Here is a 23,552-nt window from a genome sequence, read left to right on the forward strand (position 1 = left end):
AGAAATAAACATAGTTGTATTAATACATTGAGATTTTGGAGTTCTGTGTTACTGCGTCATAGCCCAACTCCTCTTGAGCAAATGTAGCTGCACCTGTCACTGGGGTGGAGATCAGATCCCTAGAGTCTGTCACCTTTGGAAGTGGACCATGGCTTAGAGAAAACAAGTTTCTTCATGCATGGATGCTTAAAGTATAATGAGAATGGGGATGGGGTTATAGAGCATTACCTCTGGTTTCACATCAATCATGGCTAGTTACTCCTTGGGCAGTTTGTTGGAATGGTTGTGTGAGAAAATAAGCAAAATTTCTCAGGCATTTTTTAAATCTATGGGAATGATTCATGTACCCCATGTCTACTACTGAGGCCTAGTCACAGATGTAATTATTATCATTACTATGGGGTACATCTTATGGAATAACAAGTCAATTGTAAACAAAAGTATACCTGGTGCCAAGTGTGGTGGCTTGTGCCTAGAATTCCAGCAACTCAGGAGGCTGAGGCAGGAGGATGGCTTGAGGCCAGGAGCTGGAAACTAGCTTGGGCAACGTAATGAGGTTGCATCTCTACAAAAAGTAAAAAAAAAAAATTGTCAGGCACGATGGTTTATACCTATATAGAAAGAAACGTGGCTGGCCACTCTGGCTCACACCTGTAATCCTAGCACTTTAAGAGACTGAAACAGAAGGACTGCTTGAGTCCAGGAGTTTGAGGCAAGCCTGGGCAACATAGTGAGACCCCATTTCTATAAAAAATAAAAAATTTGGCCGGGCGCGGTGGCTCAAGCCTGTACTCCCAGCACTTTGGGAGGCCGAGACAGGCGGATCACGAGGTCAGGAGATCGAGACCATCCTGGCTAACACAGTGAAACCCCGTCTCTACTAAAAAATACAAAAACTTAGCTGGGCGAGGTGGCGGGCGCCTGTAGTCCCAGCTACTCGGGAGGCTGAGGCAGGAGAATGGCGTAAGCCTGGGAGGCGGAGCTTGCAGTGAGCTGAGATCCGGCCACTGCACTCCAGCCTGGGCAACAGAGCGAGACTCCGTCTCAAAAAAAATAAAAATAAAAATAAAAAAATAAAAAAATAAAAAATTTAGCTTGGTGTGGTGGCACACACCTGTAGTCCCAGCTACTCAGGAGGCTGGGGTGGGAGGACTACTTGAGGCTGGGAGATCAAGACTGCAATAGCCATAATTGTGCCACTGCACTCAGCCTGGGTGACAGAGTGAGACCTTGTCTTAGAATAAAAAAAGAAAAATAAAGCCCTTTTCTTTATAAATTACCCAGTCTCAGGTATAGAAACATAAAACAAATTAAGACAGTAGATTAATGCCCCAGCCTCCAACCTGCAGCAGAACAATTCTGAGATGCCTTCTACACCGTTTCTCAGAGAGTACTCAGAGCAGTTGAGCTCCCATTTTCCACTGTGGTCATCTTCTCATTAATGTACCCTCTTTTTTTTTTTTTTTTTGAGACAGGGTCCCGCTCTGTCACCTAAGCTGGAGTGTAGTGGTATGAGGACAGCTCACTGCAGCCTTGATCTGCCAGGCTCAAGCGACCCCTCCAGCTCAGCCCCCTCAGTAGCTGGGACTACAGGTACACACCATGACACCTGGCTAAGTTTCTTATATTTTTGTAGAAACAGGGTCTTGCTCTCTTGCCAGGGCTGGTCTTGAACTCGTGGGCTCAATCAATCCTCCCACCTTGGCCTCCCAAAGTGCTGGGATTACAGGTGTGAGGCACTGTGCCCAGTTCTTTCTTAACCTTTCTATCTTTTCTATCTCGTTTTTGCACCCCCACCCCCACCCCACATGTGCTTCCTGGGATCAACTCACAAACCACTTGGACTCAAGTCTTTGTCTCAGGATCTCTATTATTCAAGGTTCTCCAAAGACACAGACCTGTAGGATATATATATGTGTGTGTGTATATATATGATATATATTGGTTCATGTAATTATGGAGACCAGCAAGTCCAAAATCTGCAGGGCCAACGTCCTGGTCCAAAGGTTGTCAGGCAGAAAGAGCTGATGTGCCAGTCGAAAGGCCATTGGGCAGGAGAATTCTTTCTTCCTTGGGTTAGGATTTTATTTTATTTCTGCCTTCAACTGATTAGATGAGGCCCACCCACATCCTAAATGGCAATCAGCTTTATTCAATATACCAATTTAAATGTTAATCTCATGTAAAAACACCCTCACAGAAACACTCAGAATACTATTTGGCCAAATATCTGGGCACCCCATAGCCCAGTAAAGTTGACAAATAAAATTAACCCTCACAGACACCAAGTGTAGTTCATCATTTTGGAAATATTCGACTTACAGCAAAAGTGGAAACCTCTAAGTAGAGTATCAGGAATCATACATTTCGCTCACTGATTTCTTGTTCACATTCCAGTGTATAAAATTCTGGTCCCCATTAAGGAGACACTCCAGTTCTCAGGGAAAACCAGACTTGGCATTGCCGTCCATGAGTATGAGACAGGAAGAGCTGTGGTCCAGGATGGAACGAAAGTCATACTGCACATACCAGGTGTTCGATACATGCTCAGCAATTCAGGTGCGCGTTCTCTCTCTCTCTCTGGAGTAGACACTTACTTCAACTAACGGGAGGCTGGCCAGTTGTTTTACCACCTATCCTGCTTTTCCCAGCTCTTGTGTGGGCCCCAAAGCCCCCAGCAGTAGACGGCCCCAACTGCTGTCGCTGTCCCTGGTGCTGGGACCAAACGCTAACGCTTCTGCGTTGCGGCCTTAGGGCCACTGGTGGTGCCCAGTTATTCTTTTATTTTCCTTTTGTTCTGTTCTTTTCCTCTCTTTGTTGCTGCCCTTATTGCTGCCCAATTATTCTTTTCTATCTCTTTCTCTTTCTTGTCTCTCTCTCTTTCTTTCTTTTCTTTCTTTCTCTTTTCTCTCTCTTTTTTCCTCCAGAAAATGCTGCAGATTGAGTGTGATTTTGAAGCATAGACTAGACTTCGAGAACCAAAACGTGACATTTTGGCTCTCTGTACATCCCCATTCACACTGAAGAATCAACACTTACTTGCTGATCAATATTCCTAGAACTGGTGGCACAGCCAGGACCTACGCTGATGCTTACCTCCCCCTCTCCTGCCGCTGAGACGCCCCCGCCCCTGTGGCCCAGGGAAGTGCCAGGGGTCCCTGGGGAGGGCGGGAGATGGGGAAGGCAGGGTGAGCGAAGAGGAGCAGGCTGCGTCTGCACGCAGGCTGGGTGCTGGGCCTGGGCCGCGGCGGGTCGCGGGGACGGGTGTGATGTAATCGCGCCACAGCCGCTGCGTCAAGGGGCGGCTCCGGGATGCGGGACTGGTGGTGGCTGGTCTCTGCCCCTGCCGTCTGCCGTCTGCTCTTCGCTAACCCCTCGGACAGCCGCCAGGACCACCACCCAGAGCCACCGGAGCCCCCTGACACCCGCCCCGAGTCACCGGTAACCCGCGGCACCAGCCCCAGGGCGCGCCATGAAGTCGGCGGCGAGCTCGCGCGGGGGCGGTGGGGGCGGCCGCGGGGGCGGCGGCTGGGGCGGCTGGGGCGGGGGCCGAGGCGGCGGCGGCGGCGCGGGCAAGGGCTGGGTGGGGATGACGGGCGGCGGCCCGGGGGGCAAGGGCGGCTTTGGGGCACGGGCGCGCGGCTTCGGCGGGGGCGGCCGGGGCCGGGGGCGAGGCGGCGGAGACGGCAAGGATCGCGGCGGCGGCGGCGGCGGACAGCGGCGGGGCGGGGTGGCCAAGAGCAAGAGCCGTCGCAGGAAGGGCGCCATGGTGGTGTCGGTGGAGCCGCACCGGCACGAGGGCGTCTTCATCTACCGCGGGGCGGAGGACGCGCTGGTCACGCTGAACATGGTGCCGGGCCAGTCGGTGTACGGCGAGAGGCGCGTCACGGTGACCGAGGGCGGTGTGAAGCAGGAGTACCGCACGTGGAACCCATTCCGCTCCAAGCTGGCCGCGGCCATCCTGGGCGGGGTGGACCAGATCCACATCAAGCCCAAGTCCAAGGTGCTGTACCTAGGCGCCGCGTCGGGCACCACTGTCTCCCACGTCTCCGACATCATTGGCCCAGACGGCCTGGTCTACGCCGTCGAGTTCTCCCACCGCGCCGGCCGCGATCTGGTCAACGTGGCCAAGAAGCGCACCAACATCATCCCTGTCCTGGAGGACGCGCGGCACCCGCTCAAGTACCGCATGCTCATCGGGATGGTGGACGTGATCTTCGCCGACGTGGCCCAGCCCGACCAGTCACGCATCGTGGCCCTGAACGCCCACACCTTCCTGCGCAACGGGGGCCACTTTCTCATCTCCATCAAGGCCAACTGCATCGACTCCACCGCATCTGCCGAGGCTGTGTTTGCTTCTGAGGTGAGGAAGTTGCAGCAGGAGAACTTGAAGCCCCAAGAGCAGCTGACCCTGGAGCCCTATGAGAGGGACCACGCTGTGGTGGTCGGGGTCTACCGGCCCCTTCCAAAGAGCAGCACCAAGTAGCACCCAGCTCAGGCTCGCCTGCCATCTCCCCAAGCCTGTGTTGTGTTTGCTATTATTTTCTATGTGTTTTCTTTGTGCGTGTTTTGTTTTGTTGTTTTTCTATTAAACTGCATAAAGAAACGGCACCTATCTGTATGGTGATGCCAGGCTAGGTTTTGCTGCAGTAACAACCCCCAAATCCCAGTGGCCTAAACCAGCTGGTGTAAGGGGCCCATCACGCAGTAGCCTGGGAGCTGTGCTCATTCTAGTCACTCCGGTCCCCAACTCCCCAGGGCCCCATTTTCACACATGCTCCCTCCATCCCTAGGGCAAAGGAAAGAGAGCTGGGGAACTGCTAATAAAAGCTTTTAAACTTCCCCTTGGAACTGATGGGGCACTTCTGCTCACATTTGGCCAAGTCACATGACCAAGCCTGACTCCGGGGAAGGACACTGAATATTGATGGACAATAATATAGTCAAACACACCAATCATCTGACTCACAGCCAAAGTCAACCACAATAAGTTTTTATTACTTTACTCTTCAACTAAGCCCTTTTGCATTCACGGTTAAAGTGAATAATAAATAAATGTTAAATTTATTCCTCACACCAGCCCTGAGATTGCTTTGTTAGCACTTGCATATTACATGTGAAGCAACAGGGCTTCTAAAGGTAAACTAGTTGCCCAAACTTACATAGCCAGTAAGGAGGTAGGACTGAAATGCCAGTCTTCAGGGCTCTAAATCCATTGCTATTTCCTCAGCACCAGGGGGATCTTGTCTCTGGCCCCCAACCCCTATGGCATGCACACGGGGACACACTTAGAGCAGGGCCCTGTGACCTTATTGTGTTCTTTTGCTCCCCCCGTCCCCCACTGGGCTAGCCCTTTGGTTTCGCAATAGCAAAATAAGGTAGGGGGGCAGGATGTGGGTCTAGCTAGCAGACTGTCTCCACTGCAGGGCATAACATACCCCAAGTGGCATCACCAAGTGTCTGCAGAACAGGCAGAAAAATGACTCCCAGAAAGTATCTGTCTTTGCAAGGCATGTCCTGCAGTTCCCAAGATGCTGCTCTCAGTACCTTGGAGTCTCTCTCCAAAGCACCCTGAAGGGAAGGGAGAGTGGGTAATCCAAGGAGAGCTGAGAATGCCCCCAAGGCCCAGTAAATGCCTCCAAGCCAGACCTTAGGAAGGCCTTTCATTCATTCATGCATGCATACACTCAAAAAAATCCCCACTGCCAAAGTCACCAACATTTAGTCTTTGAATGATTGCGCACTAATGTATCATTTGGAGGGTGGATTTGCCTTTCTAAACATGTGCTTGGGCAGCAATCATGGTTAGTCTGCTTTTTCTGAGAGCATACTTCTTGAACAACAACAAAGGATAAATCAGACTTTTTATTTTATTTTATTTTATTTATTTTATTTGAGACAGGTCTTGCTCTGTCACCAAGCCTGGAATACAGTGGCACAATCATGGCTCACTGCAGCCTTGAACTCCTGGGCTTAAGTGATCTTCCTGCCTCAGCCTACCACACCTGGCTAATTAAAATAATTTTTTGTTTTTTTTGTAGGAACAGTCTCGCTTTGTTGCCGAGGCTGGTCTTGAACTCCTTGCTTCAAGAAATCCTCCTGCCTCAGACTCCCACAATGGGATTAGAGGTGTGAGCTATGGCGCCTGGTCCAAATCAGATTTTTTAAAAGGCTACCACTCTTTCACCATTCCCCCCATCCTACGCCATCCCAAAATTCAGAAAGGGAATTACAGTTCAGATGTATTAGCAAGACTGACTCAGGAAGAAGAGAGTGAACGAGGTACATGTCTATTTCCATAAACAATGGAAATCTTCATTACAACCCTGCAAAGCCAGGATCACTTTTCCTATTTGGCATATGAGAACACTGCAGTTCAGAGATGACAGTGCCTGGTTTAAGATCCCCCAGAAAGGCTCACAGCCAAAAATCACAGCCTTGTTAATCTGACTCCAAAATCTATGTCGTTTTCACTGAAGTCTATGCTGGTTCTGTTGCCTTGAAAAGCCCTCTCTGCTACAAATACAAAAAAATTAGCCGGTCGCAGTGGCGGGCGCCTGTAGTCCCAGCTACTTGGGAGGCTGAGGCAGGGGAATGGCGTGAACCCAGGAGGGCAAGCTTTGCAGTGAGCCAAGATTGCTCCGCCGCACTCCAGCCTGGGCGACACAGCGAGACTCCGTCTAAAAAAAAAAAAAAAGAAAGAAAAGAAAAGAAAGGCCCCTCTCTCCAATCCTAGGTTAATTTATTAGTTGCTCAGATGAGGCCCTGAGGCTGAGGTGGACTCCCTGGGAACAGGAACTGTTTGCTCACTAGGGGAAGGAGGGTCTCTGCAGCAGCTGAGGCCCAGGACCCCAGCCCCTCCTCAGAGCCAGATGGGCTCCATAAAGGAGCTCTTGATTCCTCCTTAAAGGTTTATCCCCCCAGGATGGGGGATGAAGCAGGGGAAACGCGACCTCTTTCCTTGGCATGAGCACTCCCATTCCCTGTCCCTCCTGCCCCAAGTGAAATTTACAGTCATGTCTGAAGCTTCTCAAAGTGGGAATTATTCGTGAGGAAAATGGCAACAAAACAATCTCCTGAAGAATTTCCCTGCATTGCAGATGAGTTCCTGAGCCAATGGAATGACATGGTGAGTACCAGGAGAAATACAGGAATACAGCAGGGGAGCTGGAACCTGGTTTTAGAGGATGAAGGCAGGGAAAAGAATGGGACTATAATCCGGGCACAGTGGCTCATGCCTGTAATCCCAGCACTTTGGGAGGCCAAGGTGCGTGGATCACTTGAGACCTTGACTGAGTACTTGAATCGAGATCAGCCTGGTCAACATACGAAACCCCATCTCTACTAAAAATATGAAAAATAGCTGGGCGTGATGGCAGGCACCTGTAATCCCAGCTTCTCGGGAGGCTGAGGCAGGAGAATCGCTTGAATCTGGGAGGCGGAGGTTCCAGTGAGCCGAGATCACGCCACTGTGAGACTGTCTAAACAACAACAACAAAAAAGAATGGGACTGTAACTCCAGTGGGCCCTGGGTCCCAAGAAACCTAGAAGCAGCAGTGACCCTAGGTAACAAACCTGCTCAGAGCCAGGAATGCTTCAGTGACTATCACCTTGGGTTCCCAGAAGGCTTTACATTTGGGTCTCTAGGTATATTAGTCTTCTCAGGCTGTTGTAACAACATACTACATGTTAGGTGGCTTCAACAACAGATACTCATTTTCTCACTATTCTGGAGGGAGGCTAGAAGTCCAGTATCAAGGTGCTGAAGAATTCAGTTTCTGGTGAGGACTCTCTTCCTGGCTTGTAATCGGCCACCTTCTTGCTGTGTCCTTATGTGGCCTTTCCTCTGTACACACACAGCGAGAAAGAGAGAGCTCTTTTCTTCCCGTTTATAAGGACACCAATCCTATTGGATTAGGGTCCTACTCTCAGGACCTCTTTCAACCTTAATTACCTCCTTAGGGCCCCATCCCCAAATATAGTAACATTGGGGATTCGAGCTTCAATTTGTGAATTTTCTGGGACACAATCCAGTGCATAACCCTACGGTTGGATGAGAATGTTCAGCTAAAATGCCTGTCTTACTGGATTGTGAGTTTTGGCTGAGGAGACCAATGTTTAATGTGAAAATACCTGCTGACAGCCTGGCACTAAGCGCTCTGCCTGTTTTTTCATTTTTTCTTTTTTTCCCCCTCTTATTGGCAATAAAGAATAATAAGGTAGCTGAGAATTAAGAGTTTAAAATGGGCCCAGCGCAGTGGCTCAGGCCTGTAATCCCAGCACTTAGGGAGGCTGAGGTGGGCTTCAGATGGCTTCAGTTCAGTAGTTCAAGACCAGCCTGGACAACATAGTGAAACCCCATCTCTATAAAAACAAAAATTAGCTTGGGGTGGTGGCATGCACCTGTAGTCCCAGTTACTTGGGAGGCAGGAGAATCACTTGAACCCAGGAAAGTGGAGGTTGCAGTGAGGTGGGATCACACCACTGTGCTCCAGCCTGGGCAACAGAGTGAGACACTGTCTCAAAAATAAATAAATAAATACATAAATACAAGTTTACATAAATGCCAGGGGTTGCCTTGGAGTGGGGGAGCACACTTAGCAAGTCTTCTGAGGGGACTGCCCTGTGCTGGGAGCTGCGGGGAGCTTGCCACTGAGTTTCAGAGTCAGCGGCTCCATCCTGGGCCACAGGAGAGGACTCAACTCAAGCATCAGTGAGTGCCCAGCGGCAGTCACCTCAGCAGCAGAGGCAGCAAGGGTGGAGGCTGGTGCTCAAAGGCCAGGCAAGAGGGGCCATGTGCCCACGGCATCGGCAGGAGCCTCAGAGAACAGGTGGAACAGAACTCCCACCCCACCTACCAGCACCATGATGTCTGCCAGCTTCTCCCTTGCTCAGACGCCTCCTGAGGTGAAGGGAAGAAGAATAGGGCAGGAGAAGACCTGAGGGAATGAACCTTTATCCAAAAAAGGCAGTTTTAAATGGGAAGAAACCACGTTCCATTAGTTAGCGCTTTCCCCTGCCACCCTTGATTAAGCAAGATGTTCTGGCCCATCTGAGCTATGGTGAGCACTCCATCTGGATACTGCTACTCTAACATGTATCAAGCACTTATGTCCCAGGCAGAAAGTATTTCTTTGATCTTTAGAAGTATGATTTTTTTTTTTTTTTTTTGAGACAGGAGTTTCGCTCTGTCACCCAGGCTGGAGTACAGTGGCGCAATCTCAGTTCACTGCAACCTCCTCCTCCCAGGTTCAAGTGATTCTCCTGCCTCAGCCTCCCAAGTAGCTGGGACTACAGTAGATACCCGCCACCATGCCCAACTAATTTTCGTATTTTTTTAGTAAAGACAGGGTTTCACCATGTTGGCCAGGCTGGTCTTGAACTGCTGACCTCAAGAGATCCACCCACCTCAGCCTTCCAAACTGCTGGGATTACAGACATGAGCCACTGCGCCCGGCCTCATGATTTTTAAATTAATAACAAACAAACATTCCTGAAAGTGCCGACACTAACATTCCACTTGATGAACTGCTGCAAAATGAACACTGGTGTCAGAGCTGCCCCTAGCATTTGCGTGGCGTGGAGCAAGAGCATCCGTAAGGACCCTGGCCCGTGGCTTCCCCTTCCTCTTCCCACTCCTGGTTCCCAGTCCTGGAAGGGCCTCATGCACACTGCTGTAGATACTCAGTCCTCCAGTCCAAGATCTGTCCCCAGGCCCTTCAAACAGCCTCCCTGAAGCCACTTATTGGAACTAGAGTTGCAAACTGGGAGCAGGGTCTCTTGGGGGGCCGGCCTGGGGAGGAGGACTGGAATAGGGCTCGCATTGTTCAGGCAGAGCTCTGAGTGCCTGATGCATGATCCAGAAGGTCAGAGACGTGGCTTCTGGGGGGCACGGCACTTGGTCCCTATGGACTCCTTGCCTCACAGGATAAGGAACAGACAGAGGAAGGCCAGAGTGCAGTCTTTTTTTTTTTTTTTTTTTGAGACGGAGTTTCACTCTTGTTGCCCCAGCTGGAGTGCAATGGCGTGATCTTGGCTCACCACAACCTCCGCCTCCCATGTTCAAGAGATTCTCCTGCCTCAGCCTCCCTAGTTGCTGGGATTACAGGCATGTGCCACCACGCCCGGCTAATTTTGTATTTTTAGCAGAGACGGGGTTTCTCCATGTTGGTCAGGCTGGTCTCGAACTCCCCACCTCAGGTGATCTGCCTGCCTCGGCCTCCCAAAGTGCTGGGATTACAGGCATGAGCCACTGCGCCCGGCCAGAGTGCAGTCTTATAAAGTGCAGGAGGCAAGGCATGGTGGCTCATGCCTGTGTTCCCAGAACTTTGGGAGAGAGAGGCGGGCAGATTGCCTGACCTCAGGAGTTCAAGACCACCCTGGGCAACATGGCAAAACCCCGTCTCTACTAAAATACAAAAAATTAGCTGGGCATGGTGGCATGTGCCTGTAGTCCCAGCTACTCAGGAGGCTGAGGCATGAGAATAGCTTAAGCCTGGGAGGCGGAGGTTGCAGCGAGCCACGATCGCACCACTGCACTCCAGCTTGGGCTACAGAGTGAGACTCTGTCTCAAAAGAAAAAAAGAAAAAAAAAAAAGTGCAGTTGCCAATGACTAAGAGTGTCCCCTTTGCCTGTCCACCCATCCAATCTCAGCATTCCTCTATGAAGATGCAAAGTCTACCACTTCCCAGGAGTCCTTCCAAGCCCATTGACTCACAGGAACCTCCTTCTGACATTACAGCTCTTGGTTAGTATTCTGATGAAGACATTGCATGCAGGGTGCTTCCATGCACCTTCTTTCACTGAATCCGCACACATAGCACCCCCAGGAGGCAAGTGTTATCACTCCGTATCACCGATGAGGAAACTGAGGCTCAGAAAGGTGATGTCAGTCAGTCAAGGTAGTGTAGCTGGAGGGTGAGAGAGCTGAGATTTCTGGAGCAGAATTGCATCTCTGGTCTAAGTCAGCAAAATGAAAATCAGATGCTCTAGGGAAAGGCCTGGCATTGGTATTTTTTTAATATAACCTCCCCGCGTGATTCTAAGGTAGGGCCAGGACTGAAGCCCACTATTTAAAATGCTGTATCATTTTTGTCATCGGCTGGGAAAGGCAGATTTAGGATGGTATTTTGAATAACTGAAAGACAATGGCTGAGCAATTCTGCCATGCCTGCTGGTACCTGGGGCCTCTTTGACAACAGAGCATGCTCCCTGAGATTCCAACAAGGCGAATGATTGAAGTCAGGGCCTGAAAACAAAGTTCTTGCTACTCCTGCTCTTTGGTCACTGGGCTGCACACTGCATGCTGAGGATGTTTGTGAGGGAGAGAGCTGAGCTGACGGGCGGGCGTCGGAGGAGCCAATAAAGCCAGGAGCTCAAAATGCAAGCGTTAAGTCTGCAGTCACTGTGATAGTATAAGCAAGAGACTGAACTAGAGAAAGCACCGATTGCCCGTTCCATTTCCCCCATGAAATGGCACACCTGGCAAGGGCCAAGTTGATCAGCGCAGTCAGAATTGTCTCTATTGAAGGAGCCCCCAGCAAAAGACTGGCAGTTTCTTGGGCCCGGAGGTGAGGAGGGTGAGGAGGAAGGGGTAGGAGCAGAGAAGTACTGAGTTAGTGGGGAACAGTGTCTTCAGGCTTTTGCCCTCTTGATGGCCTCTGCCCAAGGACTCAGATAGTGGGACCCAGAAACGAAGACGCAGAACGTGAGCAGGGGAGGGGACTGAGTCCTTGACCGCAACTCCCTGCGGAGACGGCAGTGCACCAGGGTCCTCCTGAGGGCTGCCAGGGAAAACATCACACATAGGTGCTGGTCCAGCCTAAAAACATCACACATAGGTGCTGGCCAGGAGCCGGAGCCCCGAGGGTTTACCTTCTATAGATTGTAAGTACAGGCGCCCAGTACTGAAGTTGGTTTTTGGGTCTCTTGAGCAAAAGCATTTTATGAACTTCTCTCTAAATCTTGCCTTTGCACTTTTCACTTATTTCTCATGTTTGCCTCTTCTATCCCCTGGTGACCACCAAGCCGCCTGTCTACTGCTTGGGACCCACCGTTCATTAGATCCTTCCCATCCCACTGCCTCTAGGCGAGCCTCTGCTCCCTGCCTGGAGAACTCAGGTGCCCAAAACACAATGCAAGAATTCTAGCTGCTTGTAACAGCCAGTGTGTTCGGCAGGGTTTTTTTTTTTTTTTTTTTTTTTTTTTTTTAAATCTAGGCCACACAGAAAGGCTTCCAGAAACATTGGACAAGAACTGAGGAAGAACCCGAAGTAGTTTTGATGGAAAACACTGTCTTTCTTACCTCTTCGTGTGATTTTAATTTTAATCTTCTCCCACCCAAACCTCCTTCCTTCCTACTTATCTTTCCATCTCACTACCTCTAGGAACCCCAAATCCAACAGTCACTTAACCCATGAGGACTTCGATCCACCAATCACCATCTTTTCACCGTCCGTTCAATTAATTTGCATTGTCCTCATTTCCCTCCTTGCCTGGCTGAGATTTCATGGTCCATCATTATAATCACTTCCTTACATAACACCTTATCCCTCTCTCCCTTCATTTTTGCTTGCAAACCGGCCATTCCTCTCCTGAACCTACTTCTTTCTTGGAGTAAATCATCAAATGAAAACAAAGCTGCCAATACCAGGTACTAACAATGTTTGCCAGCTTCTCTTAAGGCCACAGATTCATTGGTTCATGACCTACCTTCCAAGGTATCATGGCATCAGGGTCACCTCTTCCTAAACGAACAGCATCCTTCTAGCCTCTGATAACACCTTCTTTGCCACCTGCTGCCAGCCTCTAATCCAATACCACATAGTTTAGGTTTCTGTTCTTCAGTGGCACTCCATCTCTGGTGTCAACTTCTGTATCAGTTGGAAGAGGCCAGGTTATGCTGGGGTAACAAACCCCTAAATCTGTGGTGTAAAAAAACAAAGTTTGTTTTCTTCCTTTTACTCCAGACCTTCATTAATGTGGGGAGGGAGTGACAAAAAAGGAGCTTTGCTACTTTTTTGTCACTTAGGGATCCAGGCTGACAGAGCAGCCACTGTCTCAAATGCTGCTGGCTTCTGTTAGTGGGAAAAGAGGGCTCTGGAGGGTCTCAAAGAGGTGACTAAGTGCTCCAGCCAAAAAGTAGCATGCACCACTTCCAAACACAACTCTCACTGACTAGTTGGCCAGAGCTAATCCTACGAACCCACCCTCTCAACTGCAAGGGAGCCAGCAAGCACAATCCTACCATGTAGCTAAAAAGTGGCTTATTGAAATCCCTGCTGAACATGAATGACCACCATCAGAAGATACTATTAGTAGTCTCATTTTGCATGTGGTAAGGCACAGGTTAAGAAATCTGTCTGAGACTTTATGCCTAGTAATTATGTCAGAGTAGGATTTGAACTCATGCTCCAGAATATTTTTTTTTGTTTGTTTGTTTGTTTGTTTTGAGACAGGGTCTTGCTCTGTCACCCAGGCTGGAGTGCAGTGGTGTGATCTTGGCTCACTGCATCCTCTACCCTGGATCAAGTGATTCTCATGCCTCAGCCTCCTGAATAGCTGGGATTACAGACATGCACCACCATGCCCAGCTGATTTTTGTATTTTTAGTAGAGATAGGGTTTCGCCATGTTGGCCAGGCTGGTCTCAAACTCCTGACCTCAAGTGATCTGCCTGGCTTGGCCTCCCAAAGTGCTGGGGATTACAGGTGTGAGCCACCGTGCCCAGCCCAGAATATTTGTTTTTAACCACTACTCTCAGCAAATATGTAGACTTAAAATTTATCTGTTATTGTCATGTAACTTGTGATGTACTCAGAGAATGTGGTCTTATTTTCTGAAATGCATGGAGTCTTTCTGGCCTGCATGTAATTAATTTTGGTAAATGTTTCGTGTGTGCCTAAGAAGGTATCCTCTAATTGGTGAATGCAGAATTCAATATATGTCCATTAGAGCAGTCTAAACTGGAGTGTTCAAATCTACTTGTCGATTTTTTTTGTTTGCTTGACCTATCAAGAATTGAGAGGTGTTGTAATCTCCCACTGTGATAGCATTTTCCTGTCACAAAGGTTTATCCATTTTAGCTTTATTTTCTGATTATCTTATTAACTGCCTATGTATCTTAAAAATTCTGTCTTCTTGGTTAATTGAACTTTTTATAATTATATAATGACTCTATTCCTAATGATGAATTTGTCTTCAAGTTTATTTATTTTGAGATAGGGTCTCACGTTGTTACCCAGGCTGAATGCAGTGACGCTATCATGGCTCACTGCAGCCTCGATCTCCCAGGCTGAAGCCATCCTTCCACCTCAGCCTCCCGAGTAACTGGGACCACAGGCGTGTGCCACCAGTCTCGGCTAATTTTTGTATTTTTTGTAGAGATGGAGTTTCACTACGCTGCCTAGGCTGGTCTCGAACTCCTGGGCTCAAGTGATCTTCCCATGTTGGCCTCCCAAAGTGTTGGGATTACAGGCGTGAGCCACCACGCCTATTCTTTTTGTCATAATATAGCTACATAAGCTTTCCTTTGGTTAGTGTTCGTCTAATCTTTTTTTTTGAACTCTCTGATTTCAACCTGTTCAGTTAATATTATAAAAAGCATAGATGGTAGTTTTTTTTTAAGAGATAGGATCTTGCTCTGTCACTCAGGCTAGAGTGCAGTGGCACAATCATACCTCACTGTAACCTTGAACTCCTGGGTTCAAGCGATGTTCCTGCCTCAGCCTCCCCAGTAGCTAGGAATACAGGCATGTGCCACCATACCTAGTTAATTTTTTTGTGTGTGGTTTTTTTTTTTTTTTTTTTTTTTTTGAGACAAGGTATTGCTATGTTGCCTGTGTAGGTCTTGAATTCCTGGCCTGAAGTGACCCTCCTGCTTTGACCTCCCAAAGCACTGGGATTATAGGCATGAACCACTGTGCCTGGCCTAGAAGTTGTTTTCCTTTTAAACTCAAATTTCACATTCTCCTCTAATTGGCAAGTTTGCCCCATTAATATTTTAATCTTTCTGATTTTTTCCACATTTACTTAAATTGTCCTGCTTTTTCTATATTGATTGCTCTTTCTTGTTATAACCAAATTTATTATTTCTGAGAGACAGGGTCTCGCTCTGTTGCCCAGGCTTGAGTACAGGGGTGCAATCTGGGCTCACTGCAACATACGCCTCCTGGGTTCAAATGATCCTCAGCCTCAGCCTCCCTAGTAGCTGGGACCTCAGACAGGCATCACCAGCTAATTTTAAAATTTTTTGTAGACAAGTTCTCACTATATTGCCCCGGCTGGTCTTGAAATCCTGGGCTCGAGCAATCCTCCTGCCTTGGTCTCCCCAAAAGCTGGAATTACAGATGTAAGCCTCTGTGCCCAGCTCCAAATTACTTATTTGGATAACATTCTGGTGCCATGTCATTTGTCCAACACAGACAGGGTATTAACAAAAAGCACTAGGATGGAGGTGAGGACACCTAGGGTTGAGTTTTGGTTCTGTTAATAACTTGCTGTGTGATTTAGGACAATCTAGTTGACTTCTCTGGACCTTTTTTCCTCCCTATAAATAAATCTTGAGTTTGATTCAGTAGTCTGTGAGATTTCTGCTAACTCTTGGATTCTCTGTTCCCATGCCTGGTTGGTCACTGGCTCTTGATATGTGAAAAATCCTAGGGCATCTCTAATTTGCAGCTTGCTCTTAGACTAAGATTCAGGATAGCTGGGTGTGGGGGAGCGTGCCTGCAGTCCCAGCTAGTTGGAAGACTGAGGTGTGAGGATCGCTTGTGCTCAAGAGTTAGGAGGCCAACCTGGACAATATAGTGAGACTCTCTTAAAAAAAAAAAAAAGAAGAAGATGATTCAGGGCCGGACGTGATGGCTCATGTCTGTAATCCCAACACTTTGGGAGGACAAGGTGGGCAGATCACTTGAGCCCAGGAGTTTGAGACCAGCCTGAGCACATAGGTAAACCCTATTTCTGCAAAAAGTAAATTTAAAAAATTAGCTGCGTATGGTGGTGCATAACTGTGATCCCAGATACTCAGGAGGCTGAGGTGGAAGGACAGCTTGAGTCTGGGTGTTTGAGGCTGCAGTGAGTCATATCGTGCCACTGCACTCTAGGCTGGGCGACAGAGTGAGACCCTGTTTCAAAAAAAAAAAGATTCAGGATGGACATTTTTTCTTCACGACATTGAGAAGAATTTAGACTAAGGCAGCATATGGAGCCGGGCACGGTGGCTCACGGCTGTAATCCCAGCACTTTGGAAGGCCAAGGCAGGCAGATCACTTGAGGTCAGGAGTTCGAGACCAGCTTGGCCAACATGGCAAAACCAGGTCTCTGTTAAAAATACAAAAATTAGGCCGGGCGCGATGGCTCAAGCCTGTAATCCCAGCACTTTGGGAGGCTGAGACGGGCGGATCACGAGGTCAGGAGATTGAGACCATCCTGGCTAACACGGTGAAACCCCGTCTCTACTTAAAAAAAATACAAAAAACTAGCCAGGCGAGGTGGCGGGTGCCTGTAGTCCCAGCTACTCGGGAGGCTGAAGCAGGAGAATGGCGTAAACCCGGGAGGCAGAGCTTGCAGTGAGCTGAGATCCGGCCACTGCACTCCAGCCCGGGTGACAGAGCGAGACTCCGTCTCAAAAACAAAAAAACAAAAAAACAAAAATTAGCCAGGCATGGTGATGCACATCTGTAATCCCAGCTGCTCGGGAGGCTGAGGCAGGAGAATCACTTTGAATCATGGAGGCGGAGGTAGCAGTGAGCTGAGATCGCACCACAGCACTCCATCCTGGGCGACAGAGCGAGACTTTGTCTATAAATACATAAACAAAATAGCATATTGGTGGAAATGAACCCAAGAAAAAACAGAATGTCAATAATTTAGTTTGACTTGCTTGCCCAGAATGGGTCAAATCATAAATTTCGTAATCAGGGTCAAAAGAGAATTGAATTTGTTGACACAAGTATAAATGTTTATTTTGTATCTTTTTAGAAGAGCTTTATTGAGTTATAATCAATGTACAATACACCACACATATTTAAAAGACAATTTGGGCTGGGCGCAGTGGCTCATGCCTATAATCCCAACACTTTGGGGGGAGGCTGAGGTGGGCGGATCACCTGAGTTCGAGAGTTGGAGACAGCCTGACCAACATGGTAAAATCCTGTATCTACTAAAAATACAAAAATTAGCCAGGCTTGGTGGCGGGTACCTGTAATCCCAGCTACTTGGGAGGCTGAGGCACAAGAATTGCTTGAACCTGGGAGGCGGAGATTGCAGTGAGCTGAGATTGCACTCCAGCCTGGGCCACAGAGAAAAAGAAAAAAAAAAGGCAATTTGATGAGTTCTGCTATTTGTACCCACCCATGTGAAAGTATCACAGTGAAAATACTGAATATATCCACCACACCCACAAATTTCCTCCCTGTCTTCTTCCAGCTCCTGGACCCACACAACCAAAAAGAAGGGAGAGTTTCAACAAATGATACTAAAACAACTGTAAATCCATATGCAAAAAAAACCCTGAACCCTACCTCATACCATACACAAAGATTGACTGATTATAGGCTGAAAGATAAAAATTAAAACTACAAATTGTCTAGAATAAAACAGGAGAAAATATCCATGATCTTGATTAGGCAAAGATTTCTTAGGACACAAAAAGGATAAGCATAAGAAGCTGGACTTCAACAAGATGAAGCTCTGTTCCTCAAAATAGTATTAAGAAAATAAACAGATAAGCCATAAATTTGGAGAAACTATTCAAATATATTTCCAACGAAGGACTTCTAACTAGAATATATGAAGAAATCTTACAAGTCAGTAACAAGACAACTCAATGAAAAATGGGCAAAAGATTTTCCCTTTATAAAAGATATATATGAAAGGCCAATAAGGATCTGAAAAGATGCTCAATGTCATCAGTAATCAAGGAGACACAAATTAAAACCACAAACAGACAATATGTCACACAAGTAAGAATGGCCACAATTTAAAAGATGGACAATACTCATGGATACAGAGCAAGTGGAACTCTCAGACACTGCTGGAGGGAACGTAAAATGGAACCTCTTGGAAACTGTTTTCAAGTTTCTTACAGAGTTACCATACAATATAGCAATTTCACTATTTATCCCAGATAAAAACACAGGTCCACCCAAAGACTTGTATGTAAATATACAAGCAAATGGATAAACAAATTGTAGTATATTCATCCAAAGGACTATTAATGAGCAAAAGGAATGCAGTACTGATACAATATGGATTAACCTCAAAACCATTATGCTGAGAGGAAGCAGACACAAGAGTACATACCACAGCAAATCTATATCTATATGAACAGAAAGTAGACAGTAGCTCTATGAAGTCTAGGGCTGGAGAGAAAGAGAGATTGGGAGTATCTACTGTATTGGTCCATTTACATAAAAATTCCAGAAAAGACAAACTTTAGTCTACGTAAGACTTTTTATGTAGTCTACATATCTACATAAAAACTCTAGAAAAGACAAATTTTATCTAGAGCGAATCAGTGGGTGCTTAGGGATGGGGATTGGAGGGGACTGACTAGGATGGAGGCCAAGGGAACTTTTTGGAATGATGCAAATACCTTGGAGTGGTGGTTACATGGATGTACACATTTATCAAACTTATTTAAATGTACAGTTAGACTATTATTGTATAAGTCATACCCCAATAAAATTGATTATAAATAGGTCCAAACCCAAAACTAAACCAAAATCAGCAAGATTAATTACAAATTCACTGAATCATTTCTGAATAAACGGTTGTCCCGAAAACCTGCAAAGGTGCTTTAGGAAATCTGAAAACACAAGGTGTCAGAATATTTTATTCAAACTGTTAAAATGAGACAACTAAAAAAGCTGCTATGTAACAAGCAATTGTCTCTCTATCCATGGAAGATTGGTTCCAGGAACTTCTGCAGATACCAAAATTCATGAATGCTCAAGTCTGTTATATAAAGTGGCATAATATTTGCATATAACCTACACATCCTCCTACATGCTTTTTTTTTTCTTCTGAGTCTGCTTGCTAGGGAACTCCCATATACTTTAAATTATCCTTATGTATAATACCTAATACATTGCAAATAGTTGTTATACTGTATTTTTTATTTGCATTAAACTTTTATTTTAGATTCCAGGGTACATGTGCAGGTTATACAGATTAACTCATGTCACAGGGGTTTACTGTACAGACTATTTCATCACCCAGCTACTAGGCCTAGTACCCAATAGATATTTTTCTGATTCTCTCCCTCTTCCCAGCTTCCACCCTCAAGTAGGCCCCAGTTTCTGTCATTCCCCTCTTTGTGTTCACATGTTCTCACCAAGCTCCCATATATTACTTTTACTGTTGTATTGTTTTCTTTCAAATATTTTCAATCCACAGTTGGCTGAATCCATTGATGTGGAACTCAGATACGGAGGGCCAAGTTACTTTTTTCAAGTTCAGGTGCTTGTTTTTTTTTTTTGAGACGGAGTCTCGCCCTGTCACCCACCCAGGCTGGAATGCAGTGGCGCAATCTCAGCTCACTGCAAGCTCCGCCTCCCGGGTTCACACCATTCTCCCGCCTCAGCCTCCCCAGTAGCTGGGACTACAGGCACCCGCCACGACGCCCAGCTCAATTTTTTGTATTTTTAGTAGAGATGGGGTTTCACTGTGTTAGCCAGGACGGTCTCCATCTCCTGACCTCGTGATCCACCCACCTTGGCCTCCCAAAGTGTTGGGATTACAGGCATCAGCCACCACGCCCGGCCAGGTGCTTGAATTCTTTTAGTGGTATCATTTAATGTTTTGTGTTTTTTGTTTTCAAAGAAATCTGGGGTAGCTGGACTCCAAACTCTTGCTAAAAGAAAATGAGCAAAATGGGCTTAAATCAAAAAGAATATGCCTTCATAGTTTTGGTAATTTTTGCTACTGTTCCCAGAAACTGAAGATTATGTTTAAAGCCCTGGCTGGGGATGAGCACTTACCTAAACATGTGGTCAACTGCACTTTTGGGATATTGCTAACCTCTGGGTAACATTAAAAACTATCCAAAAGTACCAATTTTCTATGAAAAGGATGTAAAGTTTCAGGAGCTAGTCAGGTTTTCCAGGTTTACTCAGGGAAAAAGTCAAATCCTAAACTCCTCTCCACCCACCAAAACCAGACGCATATCTTAAAATGGAAACTTATAAAGTATTGCCATAGAAAATGATCAATAGATTCTAGATGCAGAAATAATAAGGTTTGTTCAATACACAACACACTCATTAAGGACTATATCATAACATCCTGCTTTCAAAGTTTATTTTTTTTTTGAGACAGAGTCTCGCTCTGTCGCCCAGGTTGGAGAGCAGTGGTGCGATCTTGGCTCACTGCAACCTCCACCTCTCAGGTTCAAGCAGTTCTCATGCCTCAGCCTCCCGAGTAGCTGGAACTACAGGTGTGCGCCACCACACCCAACTAACTTTTGTAATTTTAGTAAATATGAGGTTTTGCCACATTGGCCAGGTTGGTCTCAAATTCCTGGCCTCAAGTGATCCACCTGCCTCGGTTCCCCAAAGTGCTGGAATTGTAAGTGTGAGCTACTGCTCCTGGCCACTTTTAAAATTTATATAGCACTGTGTATTGACTTCAGTACAGACTTTTCCCTCCTTGGAAAGTTTATTTAAATGAAAAACTTAAGTGTGTAGCCTTGAATGTTTGCTCTTTAGGAGCTTATTTCTAAGTGCTTGTGGAAGCAGTACTTCTACATTTGAGTAGCTAAACTACATTTCAAATCTCATCCATACTGCATCATGTTCTCCTTTAGTCCAGATCTTAGATTTTTTTCATCCTAGTTCTTGCTAGTTTTTTAAAATAAAGGATATGTACTTCACAGGTCACATGGTAGTCATGTTCATGTTTTCAACCATTCCTATACACTCCAAGAAAAGACATATGATCTGAAAACTATGCCTGGAGCCATGACAATCATACAATTTGAAAACACAGCCATCAAGTTTCCGACTTACTGCCTCACGTATTAAGATGATTTTTTTAAACAAACTTAACAGGCCGGATGGATACCCCATTCTCCATGATGTGCTTATTTCACATGCACGCCTGTATCAAAACATCTCACATACTCCACAAAGCCTGAAATCCCAGCACTTTGGGATGCCAAGGTGGTGGATCACTTGAGCCCAGGAGTTTGAGAACAGCCTGGGCAACATGGCGAAACCCCATTTACACACACACACACACACACACACACCCCACACACAAAACGAAACAAACACCTAACCAACAAACAAAACCCTAGCCAGGCATGGTGGTGCATGCCTGTAGTCTCAGTTAGTTGGGAGGCTGAGGCTGTAGTGAGCTATGACTGCACCACTACACACCAGCTCAGTAAACAAAGAGACTATCTCAAAAAACAAACAAACAAACCAACCCAAAACCAAAAAGCCAACAACATTCCTTTCTGATGCGCGATAACATGGTCTCGGCGGGAGAAAGTTTTCACATGTTAATAAATGCAAGTCTTAAATTTCATCAATGCCTTCTCTGTGCCACTGGGAATCTAGACGTGAACAAGACTTTACAAAGTTCTTGCTCTCACGGAATTAACCACAACCGTGCATTTAATCGAAGTGAAAATGTGGGAATATGTAAGGTAAATAATAAAGGGACACATAGTAAACAACTTAGGTAATTTATTAAGTAGAAAATAAAAAGTATGATTCTAACATCTATTTAGAATATGAACAAAATTAGAAACGGTTAAACTACAAGAAAAAAGGCAGAGATACTGAAGTTGGCTTAATGGTTATCCAACACAAACAAGCAAAACCCAAGTTACCTTCATGCAAATAAGCATTAAGGAAAAGAATACGGGAATGTTTACAGAATGTGCCATGGCAAACATTTTTCAAATTTACATAAGAAACTGTACATGAATGAAAAAATAAATTAGGTAATTTACAAGAAATGTTTTACAGATTACAACAGGCTATAACTTAGTTTATTATGAATAAAATTTGTAGCACATCATACATTTTTACATCACAGATTCAGTGTTAAAAGAATTCAGACATGATAAAGCTTAGACTTGACAAGAATAATGGAATAGACAGAATAAGGCAATTTACACTGAAATGGCATGTGGAAGTCAAATTAATCCCCAAATTAAAGGATTCCTTAGACTGGGACATAATAACATCATCTGAGTACGATTTGGTCAATAACTGGTCATTAAGATAAATGCCATTCAATTTTAGTTAAAAAGTCAGCTTTTAGCTGTAGTTTAAATAAAAAGTAAAAGTACAGTGTACAAAAAAATAATAAAAACCATCTTAATATCACTTACATCCTAATACTATTAATTGTATTCGGGACAAGCAGACTAGGATATTGGTGTTACTTCTATAAAGTTACCTTCTATTTCTAAATGCTGTAAACTAAACTAAAACAGGTTCCACAGAAAAAGGTGGCAAATTCCAAAATGGCTTAATACCTGTGACGACTATTGACTGAGCCAGGTATGACATCGATGAAATTCAGACATACAATATAAAGTTGAGATAATCCCAAATTATTTTACATTATTTATATATACTTTACAAATTATGCAAACATGGAAATGTTTTCTTGGAAAGCTATTGGAACTGTAAGCACTGCGATGTATGAAAGAAAGATGTTTAGAAATACAAAATTTAATAATATCCTACAATTGAATTAGTTGCATATTTATACCATTCAAAATCTTGATTTTAACCTCATTCACTCCTTTGAAAAATACATTCCTCTTTTGTTCTTTTAAACGCAAAATTAGTGGCAGTTGCAGCAAAAACACTGAAATTCTACAAGGAAAAAAATTGATTTACCCCAAACATATCTTTCAGCAGGAACTGTGGTACCTGAAATCCAGTATCAGCTAATAGTTCGTTCGTTCGTTCATTCATTCATTCATTCATTCATTCATTCATTCATTCATGTTTGAGACAGAGTCTTACTCTGTTGCCCAGGCTGGAGTACAGTGGCATGATCTGCCCTCTGCCTCCCGATTCAAGTGATTCTCCTGCCTCAGCCTCCCGAGTAGCTGGGACTACAGGTGTGTGCCAACAAGCCGGGGTATTTTTTTATTTTTAGTAGAGACGTGGTTCTTCCCATATCTATCCCCACTCACAATGATCAGAAATAAGAAACAGCTTTTTAAAAAGGGTCACTAAAAAATCCCAAATATATGTAACACAAACAGTCCGACTTAACAATGGTTTGACTTATGGTTTTTCAACTTTATAATGGGGCAAAAGCAATACATATTCAGTAAAAACTGTACTTCAAATTTCATCTTTTGATATTATCCTGGGCTAACGATATGTGGTATAATACTCTTATTTGAGATATTAAATCTTTCATTATAAAATAGGTTTTGTATTAGATGATTTTGCCCAGCTACAGGCCAACATTAAGTGTTCTGAACACATTTAAGGTAGGCTAGGCTAAGCTGGGATATTCAGTAGGTTAGGCGTATTAAATGTATTTTCAACTAACAGTATTTTCAATTTACA

General features: G+C 45.6%; 2 protein-coding genes across 3 annotated transcripts in view; one reads left to right on the forward strand and one right to left on the reverse strand.

The window, feature by feature from the left end:
• PANK3 (pantothenate kinase 3) overlaps positions 1 to 23,552 on the reverse strand; it is a 55,927-nt gene continuing 32,375 nt past the window's right edge. Inside the window, exons 7-8 of one of the 2 annotated variants that reach the window (XR_002522863.2) lie at positions 12,713 to 12,924; positions 1 to 565 (exon numbers count right to left, since the gene is read on the reverse strand). The gene's annotated coding sequence lies outside the window, so the exon portion shown is untranslated. The remainder of the gene's footprint in view (positions 566 to 12,712; positions 12,925 to 23,552) is intronic. The other variant, XR_001903943.3, reaches the window with a different exon arrangement.
• Positions 3,289 to 5,074, forward strand: FBLL1 (fibrillarin like 1). Its single transcript, XM_003900490.4, has one exon. The coding sequence runs from the start codon at positions 3,473 to 3,475 to the stop codon at positions 4,484 to 4,486; it is 1,014 nt and encodes a 337-aa protein (XP_003900539.2). The 5' UTR covers positions 3,289 to 3,472; the 3' UTR covers positions 4,487 to 5,074.

Source organism: Papio anubis, chromosome 5 (assembly GCF_008728515.1).
Source record: "Papio anubis isolate 15944 chromosome 5, Panubis1.0, whole genome shotgun sequence".
NCBI lineage: Eukaryota > Metazoa > Chordata > Mammalia > Primates > Cercopithecidae > Papio > Papio anubis.